General features: G+C 39.2%; 2 protein-coding genes across 6 annotated transcripts in view; both read left to right on the top strand.

Moving 5' to 3' along the window:
- The window catches only part of LOC128696388 (uncharacterized), an 853,106-nt gene that overhangs the window by 582,051 nt on the left and 249,750 nt on the right, over nt 1–21,305 (top strand). The gene's annotated exons all lie outside the window — the stretch shown is intronic.
- On the top strand, nt 3,785–11,701 carry LOC138853777 (uncharacterized). The gene is made up of 2 exons (XM_070092519.1): nt 3,785–9,707; nt 9,741–11,701. Exon 1 carries the CDS (start codon nt 6,325–6,327, stop codon nt 9,643–9,645), a length of 3,321 nt encoding a protein of 1,106 aa, XP_069948620.1. The 5' UTR covers nt 3,785–6,324; the 3' UTR covers nt 9,646–9,707; nt 9,741–11,701.

Here is a 21,305-nt window from a genome sequence, read left to right as displayed (position 1 = left end):
GGTAGGGTAGTGGTCTGTAGTGCTATCTGTGATTATCCCTGATTTAAGGGGGGCTAGTATATTGGTCCATATGTGGTCTATTATAGTTGCACTTGTTTCAGTGAGCCTGGTTGGTTTAGTTATTGTTGGTATGAGAAGTATGTTGTTCATATTGTTGATGAAATCAGTTACAGGCTGATCATCTAGTAGGCCAAGGTTGATGTTGAAGTCTCCAGCTAAGAGAAGGTGGTGCTTATTCATTTGTCTGTTTGTTATTAGTGCCTTTAATTTCTCACTGAAGTTTGGGATGTTTGTGTGGGGTATCCGGTAAATGGCACCGATTGTTAAAGGCGTCTTAAGGTTTTTTACAGTAAAATTAGCAAAATTATATTCTCCATATTCATCACTAAAGCAATTGGTGCTAATACAAGATAATTGGTTAGAGTAATAGATTGCAATACCACCCCCAACTTGGTATGGTCTGCAGTTGTGGATTGCTGTGTATCCTTGTAGAGGGTAGATATTGTTTCCTGTTTAAGCCAGGTCTCAGTAAGAATAATGCAGGAGAAGGGTGTCTTTAGTGAAAAAATTATAGAGGAATAAATTTATTAAGTATACCAGGAAAAGTGTACGGTAGGGTTATTATTGAAAGAATTAGAGGTAAGACAGAATGTAGGATTGCAGATGAGCAAGGAGGTGTCAAAGTGGGTAGGGGATGTGTAGATCAAGTGTTTACATTGAAGCATATATGTGAACAGTATTTAGATAAAGGTAGGGAAGTTTTTATTGCATTTATGGATTTAGAAAAGGCATATGATAGAGTGGATAGGGGAGCAATGTGGCAGATGTTGCAAGTATATGGAATAGGTGGTAAGTTACTAAATGCTGTAAAGAGTTTTTATGAGGATAGTGAGGCTCAGGTTAGGGTGTGTAGAAGAGAGGGAGACTACTTCCCAGTAAAAGTAGGTCTTAGACAGGGATGTGTAATGTCACCATGGTTGTTTAATATATTTATAGATGGGGTTGTAAAAGAAGTAAATGCTAGGGTGTTGGGGAGAGGGGTGGGATTAAATTATGGGGAATCAAATACAAAATGGGAATTGACACAGTTACTTTTTGCTGATGATACTGTGCTTATGGGAAATCCTAAAGAAAAATGGCTAAGGTTAGTGGACGAGTTTGGGAGTGTGTGTAAAGGTAGAAAGTTGAAAGTGAACATAGAAAAGAGTAAGGTGATGAGGGTATCAAATGATTTAGATAAAGAAAAATTAGATATCAAATTGGGGAGAAGGAGTATGGAAGAAGTGAATGTTTTCAGATATTTGGGAGTTGAAATGTCAGCGGATGGATTTATGAAGGATGAGGTTACTCTTAGAATTGACGAAGGAAAAAAGGCGAGTTGTGCGTTCAGGTATATGTGGAGGCAAAAAAACATTGTCTGTGGAGGCAAAGAAGGGAATGTATGAAAGTATAGTAGTACCAACACTCTTATATGGGTGTGAAGCTTGGGTTGTAAATGCTGCAGCTAGGAGTTGGTTGGAGGCAGTGGAGATGTCCTGTATAAGGGCAATGGTGTAAATATTATGCAGAAAATTCGGAGTGTGGAAATTAGGAGGTGTGGAGTTAATAAACGTATTAGTCAAGAGGGCTGAAGAGGGGTTGTTGAGGTGGTTTGGTCATTTAGAGAGAATGTATCAAAGTAGAATGACATGGAGACAAAAATCGTTGTCTATGGAGGCAAAGAAGGGAATGTATGAAAGTGTAGTAGTACCAACACTCTTATATGGGTGTGAAGCTTGGGTTGTGAATGCTGCAGCTAGGAGACGGTTGGAGGCAGTGGAGATGTCCTGTATAAGGGCAATGTGTGGTGTAAATATTATGCAGAAAATTCGGAGTGTGGAAATTAGGAGAAGGTGTGGAGTTAGTAAAAGTATTAGTCAAGAGGACTTAAGAGGGGTTGTTGAGGTGGTTTGGTCATTTAGAGAGAATGTATCAAAGTAGAATGATAGGAAAGCATATAAATCTGTAGGGGAAGGAAAGCGGGGTAAGGGTCGTCCTCGAAAAGGTTGGAGGGAGGAGGTAAAGGAGGTTTTGTGGCCGAGGGGCTTGGACTTCCAGCACGTGTGATCATACCTGTCCTGAGCTGTCTGGGTATTAGTGTAGGGTGTTACCAAGCACCATGGCTTGTAGTGTTTTAGAATCTCAGGTTAAAGTGTTGAAGAAGGAGGTTCTACTTCTTTTGGAGGAAAATAGGAGGCTGAAGCTTTGCCTTGATGTGTTTGGGAGTGAGTGTGAGATAGTTGGTGCTGATAAGGAGGAAATGCTTACCACTAGTGAGAGTGGCAGCCACTTTAAGTGGCAAGTGGTTCACAGTTCAGGAAGAAAGAAGATAAGGAGGGTTAATAAAGAAGATGTGAAGGTAAGAAATTGATTCTCTGTTCTCCAAGATGAGTGTACTTCAGTGATTAGTGAGGTTAAAGGTACCTCTGACTCCCCTGTTAATCAAGGTAAGAATATTCTGATTGTGGGAGACTCTCAGGTAAGATATATGGACTGTGCTTTTTGTAACAGAGATAGAAAAAGTCAGACAGAGAATGTGCCGCCCAGGAGCTGATGTTGGTGATATAGCCAGCAGGTTGGATAATATTATATCAGGTAATAGGAACAAGCCCATTATCTGTCTTAGTGCTGGTGGAAATGACATTGTGAAGGGCAGGAGACAGGAGCTACTGGATAAGTACAGGTCAGCCATAGATATGATAGGGAGGGATCCCTATCATATGTAGCATATTGCCTGGAAGGGGAGTGGGCAATGAATGGATGTCTAGGGCAATTGGTATAAATTGCTGGCTAGACAGGTACTGCAAGGAACTTACAATCCCATTCATTGATAACTGAGACAAATTCTTTGGCAAACATAATATGTATTATGTATGCTAGGGATGGAGTTTATCACTCCGGGGTTGGAGTGGTTGCATTAGCCAATTCAATAGAGGGGGTAATTGATGACTTGTTTAGGCCTTTAAACTGATAGATTATAGAGGTATGGGTGTTTGTGGGAAGCAGTCAGGCTGCAGTATTATTGTTGGAAACAGTAGATATTACCAGGATACCTCAGGGATATGTTTATTTATTTATTTATTTATTTATTATTTATTTATTAATTTGAACATGATACAGTGAAGTACAAAGGAATACAGTTATTACAGTGCAACATGCCAAAGCCCCTTGTATGTAGAGCATTATGGGCAGGCTTAAAATTAACTTAAGATTAACAAACATTATTGTAAACAGATAACAATTTAGCACAAATGAGTATTACAAAGACAGGTCATATGGTCATTTACTGTGTTGCTGAGCATTCAGTAGAATGGAGTATTCTGTTAGGTAATGTATTTAAAAACAAAAACAAAGTTTGATTGGGTCACAGGTTAGACATTTATGAGATACAATAATGAGAAACATTTATGAGATACAATTTATGAGATACAATTATTCAGTATTTATTTACTTGTGGGTGAGTAAGAGATTTTTGAGAAGAGACTTGAATTTATAAACAGACAGTGTTTCTTTTATATTCACAGGTAATGAATTCCAGATTTTAGGGCCTTTTATGTGCATTGAGTTTTTGCAAAGTGTGAGATGGACACAAGGAACATCAAAGAGTGATCTATGACTTGTGTTATGGTCATGTGTTCCATTGAGGTTGGTAAGGAGACGTTTGAGGGGAGGGTTTATATCAGAGTTAAGTGTTCTATGAATGTAGTAGGTGCATGTTGCAACCCCTGAATGGGTTACAATGATTATTATGTATATATATAATGTATATTATCTTTTCATATAATTTTATATTGCTTATATTTGCGATAATAGCTAAATTGTAAATATATTGCTTTATATTCTTATTTGACTTATGTTGTTAGGATGTACATAATATGTGCTCAGTTCAAGTCTTGATTGTCAAACTACTGTAATTATCGCTTGTCGCTCGTTATACTGCCGGCTTCTGAGCTGTGCTGTCCACGGGGCTATCACGTGATCGAGGGGGGGGGGTGTCCTCACCTCTCGTGAAGTATTCAGTCTGCTCTAGACTCGCTTGGTGGTTGGACAGATTGTCTGTCTCATTATTCTTGTTAGTTCTGTAGAACTCTGTTCACAGAACATTGTATAGACTTAGTGATTTTCGACGTTGTACTGAGGTTGTGTGTCACATAGACACTCTGAGCATCTCAGGTCCCGAGCTATAGCTTCTGACCTAATTTTGTACTGGTTTCTGTGTATTGTCACAGTCGGGTTTTTCCTATGCTGAACTTAGATTCAGTAGTATGGGAGTTTTGTAACTTTTGTGGAGGATCTGCTGATGGTCCCTACTTAGTGTCGTTATATTATCTCCTTGATCCTGATTGTGTCGCAGTCGCTTGTTATATGGCTATTGGGCTTAGCATTCTTTTCATTGTTCAAGCAGACTGTTCTGGTTGCCAGTCGGTCAAGAAGTTAGTTTATTAGAGGACTTTGTCAGTCACTTGTTTAAGTCTAGTCGAGTTGTGAGACATAGTGAACTACTTAGAGCACTTACACGCATACACAAACTTACTTGTACATATTTGTAATATCTTATTAAATGTTAATGTACCAGACGGTACTTAAGAATTATAAATGTGATATGTGCTTTCAGCACAATAATATTGAACTCGAGAGATTGATTTTATTTTGATTGCTGTGATTAATTTAATTTGATAATATACCTCTAGACAACTTAATGATTAATAAATTTATTAAATTTTAATTTCTCTAGTTAGTAGCCTACCAGTTGTAATCCTGAAGCACTATTGAATAATACTGAATTTTAATGGATAATTGGACAAGGATACTGACTACTTGTTACAAAAACCCAGTAACAGGCTGGATGCTAGAAGGGCCGTCCTTTCTAGTATTCACTTGAGATCTCTAAGCTTTTAGAATCGCGTTTTTTGTAACAAATGGGGGCCTGTCCAGGAGGCTCTTGATCCAAGGTGTTGGAGAAATTGTCCAGTTTGACATTCTAGTAACTCTATGATCAAAAACTTTGAGTACTTTCCTAATCTGAAGACTTTGAGTTTAGTCTTGTACAACATACCAGGTGGATGTATGTACTTGACTGAGTCTCTTGATCCAAGGAGATGGAAATACTGTTTATGAGTTCTAACTCTAAGACAACTAACACTAAAATTCCTATTAGGATTATAGTTTCCCATAATCTCTCTCTCGTAGTACAATTATTTTCGTGATGTATGCCAAAGTGAAACAGTTAATTGATACTCTGACTTTGTCTGAGTTAAGTACATTAAAACTTCAGACGTGTTGGCAAGTAGCCAAATATCTCGGTGTGACGTATAACAGGAATTACACCGCAGAAACTGTCAGAGCGTTAATTAAAGATATATTGTTTCCTGCTTATACAGAGATGTCTGATTATGATTCAGATTCTGAAAGCCTAGTGTCACAATTAGGAAGTATGGCTCTATTAAGTTGAAGAAAGAGCAACTAAGGCAGAAGTGAGCCTAGTGTCCGAGCCTAGTGTAGCTCAGTTCTCGCTCGCTCCTTCCTTCACTGACACAATAGTACATTAGTTATGACGCTGTCAAACAAACAATTCTAGAGACGTATAACTTGTTACCTGTAAGTTATCAAAGAGCATTTCGTACGTTACAACGACGACAAGATCAAACTTGTGTAGAGTTTGCTCGTGAGAAAAAAGTTGCATTTCAGAGGTGGTGTAGGTCTGCCAAGTGTAACAACTACGACAGTCTTGTTCAGTTGTTACTACACGAAGAGTTTAACAACTGTATGCCTGCTTACATACAAGAATATCTGATCGATCATACTACCTCAGATATTCTGGAAACTGCAGCATTAGCAGACAATTACGAGATTTCTCACAAACTTGTACATACTAAAACACAAAGAAACAAGGTAACTAAAGATTGTCCTAGAAGTTGGCAACCTAAATCAGCTGCTCATTGCCGGCCTGATGTACCTGCTACTGTAACTTCTCGTACCTTTACCAGGAAAACTCACAATCCTGAATCTGTCTCTGTGGCTAGACAGAAATCTGATATCGAGAAGAAGAAAGTTAAATGTACCTATTGTAACAGAAAAGGACATGCTAGAGAGTATTGCTATAAGTTAGAAAGAGATATGAGAAGCAGTCGTGCGGCTGGCGCCCCCACACAAGTCGTATCCTCTTCCGAGCAACAAAGGCACCAAAATCCTAGTAATACCTCTGATCCTACTGTTTTAGATAATGTTACTCAGGATAGATGACTAGCGTCAGAAAGTGTATCTGACGAAAAGATTCGTTCAGCGATGAGTCCTTACTTTTCGAGAGATAAAGTAGGATTTGACGAATCACATCTAACTGAGGTAATTTCTTTCAGAGACACTGGCAGTTATCTCACGTTATTAAGAGAAGATGTACTGCCCATAACTGATGATACCTATTGCAAGATAGATGTATTGTTTAAAGCCTATGGAGGGGCTGTTATAAAAGTGCCTCTGCACAAAGTTTATATTGAAACAAGCTATTATACTGGTTATATTTCAGTGGGTATATCCAGTGGTGTATTTCCCATCAGGTCAGTGGACTTGTTGATAGGGAACGATATCCTTCATGCTGGTATATGTAAAGAACCACTTGTGATTGATAATAACACTGATGATAATTATGCCATTGAAGCTTGTAGCGCAATTACTAGAGCTATGTCAAAGATTCAACAACCTTCCTTGTCTCCTGTTGAGTTAGTTGATGACGATGATTTGGGGTTGAATATGTTGTTTAGTGACGCTCTGCGCCCAGGATCATTAACACTGACTCCCCCTGGTCATCAACCTAGTCAGGACACAACTGACGTTAAATTTCTAACTCATGATGATTTAATCAAGAATCAGTTTGTTGATCAGTCACTGGAAAGACTGAGAGATATAGCAGTTACTGAGAGTGAAGCAAAGGATCTCAATAATTGTTACTATTATAGTAATGGTGTACTGATGGAGAAAAATACATGCAAGTTGTCAGCTGATAGTGTTTCCACCACAGTCAAGCATCTCGTTGTGTTACCAGTTACATTTCGTGAACAAGCCATTGATTTTGCTCACAATAGTCCTATTGGAGGACATTTGGGTGTCAAGAAGACACTCGGTAAACTGGCAAAACATTTTATTTGGCCAAAGATGAAGGAAACAGTAGCTGATCATGTGCGACGTTGCCACGTGTGTCAAGTGACACGCAAGCCAGCGCACACACCTCCACCTGCGCCTCTCATTCCTATCACCGTGCATGGTGAACCATTCTCAGGTCTTATTATTGATTGTGTTGGTCCTTTGCCTAGAACCAAACTAGGAAACCAATACTTATTTACTATTATGGACGCTGCAACACGCTATCCCGAAGCTATTCCTATGAGAAAAATTAATGCTCGTGCTATTGTGAGAGCGCTGATGAAATTTTTCTCCCAGGTTGGATTGCCACGAGAGATACAATCAGATCAGGGATCTAACTTCACTTCTAAGATCTTTCGAGAAGCATTATCCCACCTAGGTATAAAGCCTGTACTTTCAACCAGTTATCATCCACAGTCACAAGGTGCTCTAGAGAGATTTCATCAGACATTGAAGTCTATGATGAGAGCTTATTGTGAGCATTTTTCTAGAGACTGGGATGAGGGTATACCTTTTCTTCTGTTCGCTATGAGAGAAAGTGAGCAAGAAAGTCTCGGATTTAGTCCATTTGAATTAATATTCGGACACCAAGTGCATGGTCCTCTCGCAGTGTTGAAAGACGTGTGGATAGGAAAATCAAATCCATCATTGAGTACTTCACCTTCATTAATGCAGCAACATTTGACAGCCGCTAGAGAGCTAGCTTCGAAAAACCTAGTTTCAGCCCAAGCTAGAATGAAGCAACATTATGACAAGCATGCTGTCTCTCATTCTTTTAAAGCAGGAGATAAGGTGATGGCTCGGAAATTAGTACCAGGTCATGCTCTACAAGCCAGGTATGATGGTCCCCTGGAAGTAGTGAAAAAGCTTAGCGACGTAAATTATTTGGTACGTACGCCTGGGAAAAAGAAATCTAATCATGTGTACCATGTTAACCAGCTCAAGGCATACTACGCTAGTCCTCTACCTACTACTTCTATTCTTCCTAGGACAGAGGAAGAAAACGTCAGTCTACCTGACATCTCTAGAGGTATAGAGGTTCGTTTAGAAAATTCAGTGACTCTACAATCACTAGACGATTTTCTTAGTAACCTTGGGAGTGATAAAGCTGGTGATATTAAAAACATGATTTTGCATTTCCGTAAATTGTTCGGTGATGTTCCTAAGCGTTGTACTCTAGGTGTACATGACGTTGATGTACAGGGAGCATCACCCATTAAGCAATCACCATATAGGATGAGTCCAACAAAGCATAAAGCATTGAGAGAAGAGGTTGATTTTCTGTTATCTCACGGACTTATTGAATGCAGTAAAAGTCCATGGGCATCTCCCTGTATTTTAGTGCCTAAACCTGACGGTAGTTTCAGGATGTGCACTGATTACAGGAAAGTGAACTCTGTCACCTTGCCTGATGGTTATCCTCTACCTCGCATTGACGACCTTATTGATCGTGTGTCAGGAGCCCAGTTTGTCAGCCGTTTAGATCTCTTACGAGGCTATTATCAAGTCCTGCTTACTGAACGTGCTCAAGAAATATCTGCTTTCACTGTTCAAGATGGATTGTTTAACTACCTCGTCACCCCCTTCGGCCTATGTAATGCGGCTTCTTCATTCCAACGTATAATGAACGAGTTGACTCACAACTTAGAAGGAGTAGAAGCCTACCTTGATGACTTAGTGGTGTACAGTGACGAGTGGGAACAGCAGTTGACGCGTCTCAGAGCATTGTTTGAGAGACTGGCGCACTACAACTTCACTGTTAACTTAGCTAAATGTAGTTTTGGTCAAGCCAAGATTACCTATCTAGGCTTTTGTATCGGCCAAGGTGAGGTTGCTCCTATTGAGGCTAAGGTTCGTGCAATTTCTGAATTTCCAGTGCCACAGGATAGGAAAGGAGTACAGAGATTCCTGGGTATAGCAGGATATTATCGCAGGTTCTGTCCAAACTTTTCTCAGATTGCAGCTCCTCTCACTGAGCTTACTAGTAGTAAAGTTCAGTTCACCTGGACTAGAGATTGTTCAGACTCGTTCAAAAGGTTGAAGCGCTTGCTATCCTCTGCTCCTGTGTTGAAGAGTCCTAATTTCAATCTTCCCTTCTTTTTACATATAGATGCGAGTGGTTATGCAGTGGGCGCTGTGCTGCTCCAACAGTCAACATCCACTGATATTCTCCATCCTATATGTTATTATTCATCTAAGCTTAAACGACACCAGAAAAATTATGCCACTATTGAGAAAGAGGCTCTAGCTCTTGTGGTGTCCTTGGAACATTTTGACGTGTATTTGGGCACTTCCCCATTTAAAATTAACGTTTTTTCAGACCACAGTCCACTCACCTACATAAACACTATGAAAAGTAAAAATGCTAGGATCATGAGGTGGGCCCTCAGAATCCAACCTTATTCTATTAGTATAAAACACATAAGTGGTAATTATAATGTAATTGCTGATGCTCTGTCTCGTCCTTAATAATTATCAGTTACATTAAATTAACATAATTTTATGCCCAAATACCTTTTGTTACTTGCTATGTCAAATTCATTAAAGTAACTTAATCCCTCCAGCCCATATTAACTATATATACTCATGTCATGTCTAATTATTATATTTATGTATTCACAGTATTGTTGTGTGAGGAGGAGACAAGCTGAGTGTTGAGTGGGTAGTGTGGTGCGGGTGATGTACTGCGTGACGCAACACTGTCCTGTCGCAGACCCCCCCCTCACTACACACCTTAAGCTGTTTCATACTCAGATGTTCATACTGCCTCGCATTCCACAACCACTAATTAAGAGTGGAATGCAGTCTCCTCTACTATGATCGAGCCTCAACGTGCCCTCCTTGTCAGCGCTATCCTGTCTCTACACTGATGTATATAACCACGAGTATGTAGAGATACAATACTGTGTACTGCCCTAGTACTAGGGGCATATCATAGTGACGGACACTGTGAAATTGTAGCGGTGCTTGGCACAAGAGAGACTTTGATTAATATTTATATTAAATTGTATTGATACGAGTAATCAGTAATAATGTGAAAGACATTAATGCAACTCCTAGTGCGACCGTCTGTCGTGTTGGGGGGGGTGTTGCAACCCCTGAATGGGTTACAATGATTATTATGTATATATATAATGTATATTATCTTTTCATATAATTTTATATTGCTTATATTTGCGATAATAGCTAAATCGTAAATATATTGCTTTATATTCTTATTTGACTTATGTTGTTAGGATGTACATAATATGTGCTCAGTTCAAGTCTTGATTGTCAAACTACTGTAATTATCGCTTGTCGCTCGTTATACTGCCGGCTTCTGAGCTGTGCTGTCCACGGGGCTATCACGTGATCGAGGGGGGGGTGTCCTCACCTCTCGTGAAGTATTCAGTCTGCTCTAGACTCGCTTGGTGGTTGGACAGATTGTCTGTCTCATTATTCTTGTTAGTTCTGTAGAACTCTGTTCACAGAACATTGTATAGACTTAGTGATTTTCGACGTTGTACTGAGGTTGTGTGTCACATAGACACTCTGAGCATCTCAGGTCCCGAGCTATAGCTTCTGACCTAATTTTGTACTGGTTTCTGTGTATTGTCACAGTCGGGTTTTTCCTATGCTGAACTTAGATTCAGTAGTATGGGAGTTTTGTAACTTTTGTGGAGGATCTGCTGATGGTCCCTACTTAGTGTCGTTATATTATCTCCTTGATCCTGATTGTGTCGCAGTCGCTTGTTATATGGCTATTGGGCTTAGCATTCTTTTCATTGTTCAAGCAGACTGTTCTGGTTGCCAGTCGGTCAAGAAGTTAGTTTATTAGAGGACTTTGTCAGTCACTTGTTTAAGTCTAGTCGAGTCGTGAGACATAGTGAACTACTTAGAGCACTTACACGCATACACAAACTTACTTGTACATATTTGTAATATCTTATTAAATGTTAATGTACCAGACGGTACTTAAGAATTATAAATGTGATATGTGCTTTCAACACAATAATATTGAACTCGAGAGATTGATTTTATTTTGATTGCTGTGATTAATTTAATTTGATAATATACCTCTAGACAACTTAATGATTAATAAATTTATTAAATTTTAATTTCTCTAGTTAGTAGCCTACCAGTTGTAATCCTGAAGCACTATTGAATAATACTGAATTTTAATGGATAATTGGACAAGGATACTGACTACTTGTTACGAAAACCCAGTAACAGGCTGGATGCTAGAAGGGTCGTCCTTTCTAGTATTCACTGGAGATCTCTTAAGCTTTTAGAATCGCGTTTTTTGTAACAGTGCAGTATGGATGTTTGTATGGTGAGTAGGTTTAGAGTTTTGAATATTGGTGGAGTGTGCTGCCTGTAGTGGGAATTTGTTATCATTCTGACTGCAGCCTTTTGTTGGGTAATTAATGGTCTGAGATGGTTTATTGTTGTTAATTTCAAAGACAATATTCAAAATAAAGTTCCTAATAAAGGCAAAGCAACTGATCAACAAACAAAGAGGTAGTATACACAAATAACCCGCACATAAAAGAGAGAAGCTTACGACGACGTTTCGGTCCGATTTGGACCATTGACAAAGTCACACTGTGTGACTTTGTCAATGGTCCAAGTCGGACCAAAACGTCGTCGTGAGCTTCTCTCTTTTATGTGCGGGTTATTTGTGTATCGTTCCAGTCATGGTATTGTGCCTTTTTGTTATTTAAAGAGGTAGTAGAGGGCAATGAGTGACTAGCTCCCTTAAGGTTTATTATACAAATAGTAGGAGTCTAAGAAATAACATAGATGAGCTAAGATTACTCGCAAGTGCAGGTAATATAGATATTATTGCTATAACTGAGACATGGTTCAACTTGAAGGATGGAGAAATGCCTTCTGAATACAGCATAAAGGGTTATAAACTATTCCACACTGATAGTCAACAGGAAGGGTGGTGGAGTGGCAATGTATGTCAGAGATAATTTAAATTGTTGTGTTAGACATGATATAAGAATAGAAACATCGGACACAGAATCTGTTTGGCTACAGTTTCTTGAGGGGTATGAAAAATTAATTTTGGGTTTGATATATGGGCCCCCAAACCTTGATAGGGAGTGCAGTAAGCCACTATGGGATGAAATTCATAAGGCGTCTAGATATGAAAATGTTGTGTTAATGGGGGATTTTAACTTCAGACAAATTGATTGGAACAATTTAACAGGAAATCTTGAGTCTAGTGACTTTCTTGATACAGTTCAGGATTGCTTTTTAAAACAGTTTGTGACAGAACCAACTAGAGGAAACGATCTGCTTGACTTGGTTCTTGCCAACAAAGATTCACTAATTAATAATCTTGAGGTTAATGATGAGCTTGGAGAATGTGATCACAAATCACTTAGTTTCAATATATTATGGAATTACCCAGTAAACTGCAATCAAGTCTCTGTCCCAGACTTTCGATTGACTGATTTCATGGGACTGAAAAATTGCCTGGGTGGGCTAAATTGGGATGATCTGACTATGGGTCAGGTAGCTGGTGTTGGTTGCGAATATGACGTTTTTCAGAGCATAGTTCTAGCTGCTCAGTCAACTTTTGTTCCGAGTAGGGAAATTAGATCTAACAAAAATTATCCCAAATGGATGAACAATAGATTAAAACATCTCATTGGTCAAAAGAGAGGCACTTTTATGCATATCAAAAGAGGGGATGAGCAGTTAAGAAATCAATATATTCAATTAGAGAAAAAAAGGATTAAGAAAAGCAAAAAGGGATTATGAGGCTAAGGTCGCAAGGGATTCGAAGACTAACCCAAAAGGGTTCTTTCAGGTATACAGAAGTAATATTAGAGACAAGATAGGCCCACTTAAGAGTAACTCTGGTCAGATCACTGACAGTGATGGGGATATGTGTGAAATTTTCAATTCTTACTTCCTCTCAGTTTTTACTCAGGAAGATACTAGCGAAATTCCAGAAACAATAAATTATGTAGAACAAGACGATAATAAACTGCACGATTGCAGTAACTAGTGACATGGTCCTCAGACTAAGAGAAATTAAAACCTAGCAGATCCCCAGGCCCTGATGAACTGTTTGCAAGGGTGTTAAAGGAATGTAAAGAGGAACTTAGCATACCTTTGGCTAATCGTTTTAACATATCACTACAAACTGGCATAGTGCCTGATAAGTGGAAAATGCCAAATGTAATACCTATTTACAAGGCAGGTGACAGGTCCTTAGCTTCGAACTACAGACCAATAAGCCTTACCTCCATAGTGGGAAAATTTACGGAATCAATAATTGCCAAAGCAATTCGTAGCCATCTTGATAAGCATAAATTAGTTAATGAATCTCAGCACGGTTTTACAGAGGGGCATTCCTGTCTTACGAATTTACTAACTTTTTTCGCTAAGGTGTTTGAGGAGGTAGATCATGGTAACGAATATGATATCGTGTATATGGACTTCAGTAAGGCTTTCAATAGAGTTCCACATCAGAGACTTTTGAGGAAACTTAAGACACACGGAATAGAAGGAGAAATTTTTTCCTGGGTAGAGGCGTGATTGGCAAATAGGCAGCAAAGCGTTTGCATAAATGGGGAGAAATCAGAATTGGGGGCACGTCGCTAGCGGTGTTCCACAGGGGTTGGTGTTGGGCCCCTTGTTGTTCACAATTTACATGAACGATATAGATGAGGGAATAAACAGAGACATAAGCAGATTTGCTGATGACACCAAAATAGACCATCCAATTCATTCTATTGAGGACATTAGTGCACTCCAGGATGATTTGAATAGACTGATGCAGTGGTCGGAGAAGTGGCAGATGCAGTTTAATATAGACAAATGCAAAGTGCTAAATGTTGGACAGGACAATAACCATGCCACTTATAAACTGAATATTGTAGGTCTTAATACTACTGATTGCGAAAAGGATTTAGGAGTTCTGGTTAGCAGTAATCTGAAACCAAGACAACTGTGCATAAGTGTTTGCAATAAAGCTAACAGAATCCTTGACTTCATATCAAGAAGCATAAATAATAGAAGTCCTCATGTTGTTCTTCAACTCTATATATCCTTGGTTAGGCCTTATTTAGATTATGCTGCACAGTTCTCGTCACCATATTACAGAATGGATATAAATGCACTGGAAAACGTACAGAGGAGGATGACAAAGTTGATCCCATGTATCAGAAATCTTCCTTATGAGGATAGACTGAGGGCCCTGAATTTGCACTCTCTAGAAAGATGCAGAATTAGCGGCTCTGGTGGCCTGGTGGTTAACGCTCTCGCTTCACACGGTGAGGGCCTGGGTTTGATTCCCAGCCAGAGTAGAAACATTGGACGTGTTTCTTTCCACCTGTTGTCTATGTTCCCCATCAGTAAAATGGGTACCTGGGTGTTAGTCGACTGGTGTGGGTCGCATCCTGGGACACTGACCTAAGGAGGCCTGGTCACAGACCGGGCCGCGGGGGCGTTGACCCCCGGAACTCTCTCCAGGTAAACTCCAGGTGTAAATGTAAAACAGGAATAAATAAAGGGGGTGTCAATAGCGTGCTGAAAATATCCAGCCAAGACAGGACTCGCAGCAGTGGTTTCAAGTTGGAAAAGTTCAGATTCAGGAAGGACATAGGAAAGCACTGGTTTGGTAATGGAGTTGTGGATGAGTGGAACAAACTCCCGAGTATCGTCAATTTTTGAGCAATAGTGCTTTGCCTTTGCTCCTTTTATAAGTCTCTGTACTCTGTTCCTCACCCTTTGGAATTCATTTAGTGCTGCAATATCCTGTCTGTTTGCTTTAAATCTTTTTAGCAACTGGTCTCTGAATTTCATATTATCTAATATCTCAGTAGTCATCCAGGGTTCAGTTCTTCGTTTAATCCTAACCTCTTTAACTGGTGCAATATTATCAAGGATGGTAGTGAACATTGTTTTGAATTTTTCCCAGGCATCGTTTACGTCCGTGCAACTTGTTATCTCTGTCCAGTCACAATTGTGTAGCCTATTTACCAGTGTTTCTTTACTGTAGTTTCTAGTTGACCTCATTTTTATTGTCCTGTGTAGGCCTATCCTATCCCTAGTGATTTTCCTGGTGCAGTAAATGATGAAATGATCACTAAGACCTGTGGTAATGATGCCTGACTGACTAATGTTCTCAGAGCAGTTACAAAGTATGTGGTCAATTAGGGTGGCTGAGAATTGTGTGATCCGGGTTGGTGTATTAATTAGTTGAGTGTAGCTATTTAATCCTAGAATTTGCTTATACCTTTTGCATAGCTCGTTATTTTGCTGCTGAAAACAGATATTGAAGTCGCCCAGTATTATTGTCTCGCAATTATTTTCAACTCCGGACAAGACTCTGGAAAAGTCTTCTAGGAACTGGTCCTGGGTGGGAGGGCGGTAACTAGTTCCTACTAAGATGGGTTTAGTCTTGGGAAGCAGCACTTCAAACCATAGAATCTCCAGTTTATTGTTATTTAAATCAGGTCTTGGGTTGTAAGCTAAGTCATTTCTAATGTAGGCACATACTCCACCACCCTTTCTGTTCCTATCTAAGCATTTTATATTGTAACCTTCTATTTTGACCTCGTCGTCAGTCACCGTATCATCCAACCAAGATTCAGAGATGGATATAACTGCCACCCTAGTTCTATTAGCTAGAATCCTAATCTCTGCCAATTTTGGGAAAAGTGATCTTGCGTTAACATGAATAAAGTGAAGGCCTATTTTTATGAAACAATTATAATCATCAATATATGCCAAGGGGTCATTTGTATTAAAATTAGGTAAATCAATGTCATCACTGCTAAAGGGTAACTGTGCCAAAGTGCATTTGTTACACACAAAATGAATTCTGGCACCGTTGCTATAATTGTACATGCATCCATCATGCACCCACCCCTTACACATTTTACATAAGGTGCCTTTTCTGTTTTTCATGCGTACTTTAGTACAGTGTATGCACCTGTTTGGTAATGTTTGAGATAATAATGGCTGTATTGTCTCACATTGACCTATGTATGCATTACATATGGAGTTAAGGTTATCATCCCTAGCTACTATACTGTCATTATCGCCATCATTTATCTGTCTGTTTTGCCTCTGCACAATAGTTTGAGGTCCTGGATTAATTTGGATATCACCACTTAAGAGCGCTACAATAAGAGCTGTGTGCCACTGTTTTTGTTTGGGTATGCGGTGTTGCCATACCTTGCGGCGATAGTGAGATTTACTTTTCTGGTAGGATGGCAACTGTTGGGCTTTTACTGTCCAGGGCGCTGTTACTCTATTCACCTTTTCCAGCCCCTATGACTGATTTCTTTCTTCATGGAATTGAAGAAGAAAGATAAATATAATTATGGCAGCCTGTACCCCCATAATGCCTGCCATTTTCACTCTTTGCTCTTTTACTCATTTTTTTTTTTTTTTTTTTTTTCAACAAGTCGGCCGTCTCCCACCGAGGCAGGGTGACCCAAAAAAGAAAGAAAATCCCCAAAAAGAAAATACTTTCATCATCATTCAACACTTTCACCACACTCGCACATTATCACTGTTTTTGCAGAGGTGCTCAGAATACAACAGTCTAGAAGCATAAACATATAAAGATACACAACATATCCCTCCAAACTGCCAATATCCCAAACCCCTCCTTTAAAGTGCAGGCATTGTACTTCCCATTTCCAGGACTCAAGTCCGACTATATGAAAATAACCGGTTTCCCTGAATCCCTTCACTAAATATTACCCTGCTCACACTCCAACAGATCGTCAGGTCCCAAGTACCATTCGTCTCCATTCACTCCTATCTAACACGCTCACGCACGCTTGCTGGAAGTCCAAGCCCCTTACCCACAAAACCTCCTTTACCCCCTCTCTCCAACCCTTTCGAGGACGACCCCTACCCCGCCTTCCTTCCCCTATAGATTTATATGCTTTCCATGTCATTCTACTGTGATCCATTCTCTCTAAATGACCAAACCACCTCAACAACCCCTCTTCTGCCCTCTGACTAATACTTTTATTAACTCCACACCTTCTCCTAATTTCCACACTCCGAATTTTCTGCATAATATTTACACCACACATTGCCCTTAAACAGGACATCTCCGTTGCCTCCAACCGTCTCCTCGCTGCTGCATTTACCACCCAAGCTTCACACCCATATAAGAGTGTTGGTACTACTATACTTTCATACATTCCCTTCTTTGCCTCCATAGATAACGTTTTTTGACTCCACATATACCTCAACGCACCACTCACCTTTTTTCCCTCATCAATTCTATGATTAACCTCATCCTTCATAAATCCATCCGCCGACACGTCAACTCCCAAGTATCTGAAAACATTCACTTCTTCCATACTCCTCCTCCCCAATTTGATATCCAATTTTTCTTTATCTAAATCATTTGACACCCTCATCACCTTACTCTTTTCTATGTTCACTTTCAACTTTCTACCTTTACACACATTCCCAAACTCATCCACTAACCTTTGCAATTTTTCTTTAGAATCTCCCATAAGCACAGTATCATCAGCAAAAAGTAACTGTGTCAATTCCCATTATTTACTCATATACAATAATATTTATTTCTCTTTTCCAGTCCCTAGTACACTTAGTATCTGCTTTAGCAATCACCACTGAATTACTAGTAAAATTTCCTCTTCAAAACCCTCTTCACTGCTCACTTTTCCCTTAACTTCACAAACCCCTTACAGTTAACCCCTTATTACACACTCCCCTTCCCACCTCACTTCACAGTCTGGCTTCACCAATTAACTTCTAACTCCTTTCCATTCTGGTAGACCAGAAAGGTTTACTCAATGGTTTTATCCTTCCAAATCCCCCTCAATTCCATTTATCGGGGGTTGTGTCGTGTTGTTGTCTCCTGACCTGTTCTGCTGACTCAGCCATTTTTAAAACACTGAGGGGAGTAATGCCACCTACAACCTGACTTTCCTTGAGCTTATAGATATATTTGGCTTTTTCTGCTATGATTCTCTCACTGTACACTAGTCAGCTGAATATAGGTCAGCTACTAAAACATTAACCTTGACTATTTAGAGAGTGGTACAAGGTAAGGAGAGTCATTTGTGGTACATAGTAGCATATCTTGGAGAGGATTCCTACTGATTTGGAAATTTTCTTGGCTGTGTGATGGGTATGGGACCGAAATTTAAGATTACAGTCAAGGAGAAGACCTAGAAATTTACCTTCCGTGTGTCTTGATATAGGGGAACCATTTAACAATATGTTGAGTTGAATATTTGAGGCTCTGTTGCCAAACAGCATGAAGTATGTTTTGTCTGTGTTGAGAGTGAGTTTGTTGGTCATCATCCAAGCATATATCTTTAGCAGTTCATTGTTTACAGTGTTTTCAAGCACAGCTGGGTCTGAATGGGAGTAGACATATGTAGTTTCATCTGCGAATAGAACTGATATAAGGAGTTGGGATGCATTGGGGAGATCATTGATGTAGATGAGAAAGAGGAGTGGGCCTGGGACACTACCTTCGGGTACTCCTACAGCTACAGGTTGGATAGCGGAGTTGACTCCATTTGCATGTACATACTGGTGTCTGTCATTAAGATAGGATTTTAGGTAGTTTACCTGGAGAGACTTCCGGGGGTCAACGCCCCCGCAGCCCAGTCTGTGACCAGGCGAATGTCCTCTTATGTCGTAATGATTCAGTTTGAGGTGCAAGAGATTGTAGTCAACTGTGTCAAACACTTTTCTTAGATTGATAAAGAACCCCAGAGGATATTCATTTTTATCGAGAGCTGTGTATATTAGGTCAAGCATTTGTATAATAGTATCGTGCTTTTTTTTGGTCTAAATCCAAACTAGCATGGGTTAAGTATGTTGTTGGATGTAAGGTTGGAGTAAAGTCGCTTGTGTATTATTTTTTCAAATATCTTGGAGAGTAAGGGCAAGTTTGATATGGGTCTGTAATTGTTCAAATCAGTTGGATCTCCACCTTTGTGGATCGGGGTGACCCTTGCTGTCTTGAGTATGGATGGAAAGGTTGAGGAAGCTATAGATTTGTTAAACATTGTTGCAATAATGAGCGACAGTTCTGGTGCAGCTTTTTTTATACATGAATAGCGGCAAGTTATCTAGATCACCTGATTTGTTTTTTAATGATTTAATGTTGAGTGAGACTTCAGTGGGATTAGTTGGAGCTAGAAATAGAGTATTTGGATAGTTGCCAGTGAGGTACTCGCTTGGATGGGTATTTGAGCTAGGAATTTGACTCGCTAGCTTTGATGATACAGTAGAGAAAAAGACATTAAATTTGTCGGCCGTGTCTATAGGTTGCGTGTGAGGTTCATCTGGTTTAGTTAAGTCTATCTCTCTATTTCCAGTCAGTTTTCTTGAGCCCAAAATTTTGGAGAGGGTTTGCCAGGTACTTTTCATGTCACCTTTCATTTCACTAAATCTATTTTCATAATACATTTGCTTTGATTTACGTATTAGTTTTGTGAGTATTGAAGTGTATCTTTTAGTAAATTCTTTAGTAATTAAGCCTAATCTGAACTGTTTTTAATTTGATGTTCTTTATTAATAGATTTGAGGATACTTCTAGTTAGCCATGGGCTGTTTAGCCTCTTTTCTGTGATCTGTTTCGTTTTGACTGGGCAATGTTTGTTGTAGAGGTTTAGGGTTTTATGTAAAAAAATTTTGATATCTTTATCGATATTATTACTGTCATCTAGCTCTCTCTGCCAATCAGTGGCACCTAGAGCTAGTTTTAGGTTGTTTATCGATGTCTCGTCATGCAGGCGAAATGAGATCTTTCTTGTTTCTTGAGTCAGTTTAGATAAGTTGGTTATGAGAAAGGTAGAGTAGTGATCTGTGGTGTTATCTGTGATTATACCTGCTTGTAGTGGGGATATTATGGTCGAGATATGGTCGAGTAACGAGGCACTAGTGTCAGAGATTCTTGTTGGCTTTGTTGTAGAGGGTAGCAATAAGTTGTTGTTCATAGCATTTGTGAAATCAACTACTGGAGGGTCGGTTGCTTGGATAAGGTTGATGTTGAAATCTCCTGCTAGTATCAGATGGTGTTTATTCAACTCTGACTCAGTTATCATGTTCCTAAGGTTATTGCTAAAAGTGTAAGTGTTTGAGTGTGGTAGTCTGTAGACTGCACCAACTGTTATAGGTTTCTTAAGTGTTCTTGATGTGAATTTAACTATTATATGTTCACTGTTTTCGTCCCGTACATTAGTTAATTCACACATTCTAGTTCATCAGAGTAATAGATGGCAGTGCCTCCTCCTGATTGGCCGGGCCTGCAGTTATGTATGGCTGTGTAACCAGGTATGGTAAATATGTTTGTCAGATCTTGTCTGAGCCAGGTTTCAGTAAGTATAAAGAAAGTTATAGTAGCATTTAGAGGCTTAAGTAGTGCAATGAGGTCATCATAGTGTGTACTCAATGATCTAACATTGTAGTTGAAGACTGTAATGTTCTTGCTGACACTGAGAAGGGTATTAGCCTGACTAGCAGTGTAGTAATGGCAATTACTGTTAGGACTATGTGTGCTGTTCAATAAGAGGTTGATATCAGGATTGATAATTGCATTCATAAGGGGTATGTAGAGAAATAGCTGTTACAATTATTAAAGAACAAAAGTACAAAAGCATTGATGTTAAACCACTAACAATTATGAACTTATGTATGAAGAAAGTTAAACCACTAACAATTATGAACTTATGAACTAAGGTAGTTAATTTAAATCTAAAAAATAATGGAGCTACCTAATATTAAAATAAAACATTTTAGCACCTTGATTATTTCAAAGTTAAAAGTAATGATTTCAAGTATAAAATAAGACAGAGAATAAAACACTTAAGTACCTGGATTAGCACCTTGAATAGTGCCTTTGGTGTCTTAAGTAGCTGGGAATTAATTACTGTTATTCACTAACAGTCATGAAAATATGGATTAGAATAAGGGTAAATTCTACTATACTACAGCACTGAACATGGTTGATAATGTGTTGAGATATGGCTTAACAAGGTTCAGTCAAACCAGTGATTGTGAGGAAATATGCTAGTTTTTGATCATTTGTTATTTCAAACCTATGACCTGTGTCTGATAATTTTTTCCACGATAATGCCATCACGAGTAAGACACTGTTTTATTGATGCATT

This window comes from Cherax quadricarinatus, chromosome 39, assembly GCF_038502225.1.
Source record: "Cherax quadricarinatus isolate ZL_2023a chromosome 39, ASM3850222v1, whole genome shotgun sequence".
Classification (NCBI taxonomy): Eukaryota; Metazoa; Arthropoda; class Malacostraca; order Decapoda; family Parastacidae; genus Cherax; species Cherax quadricarinatus.
This window is presented reverse-complemented; position numbering and strand designations above follow the sequence as displayed.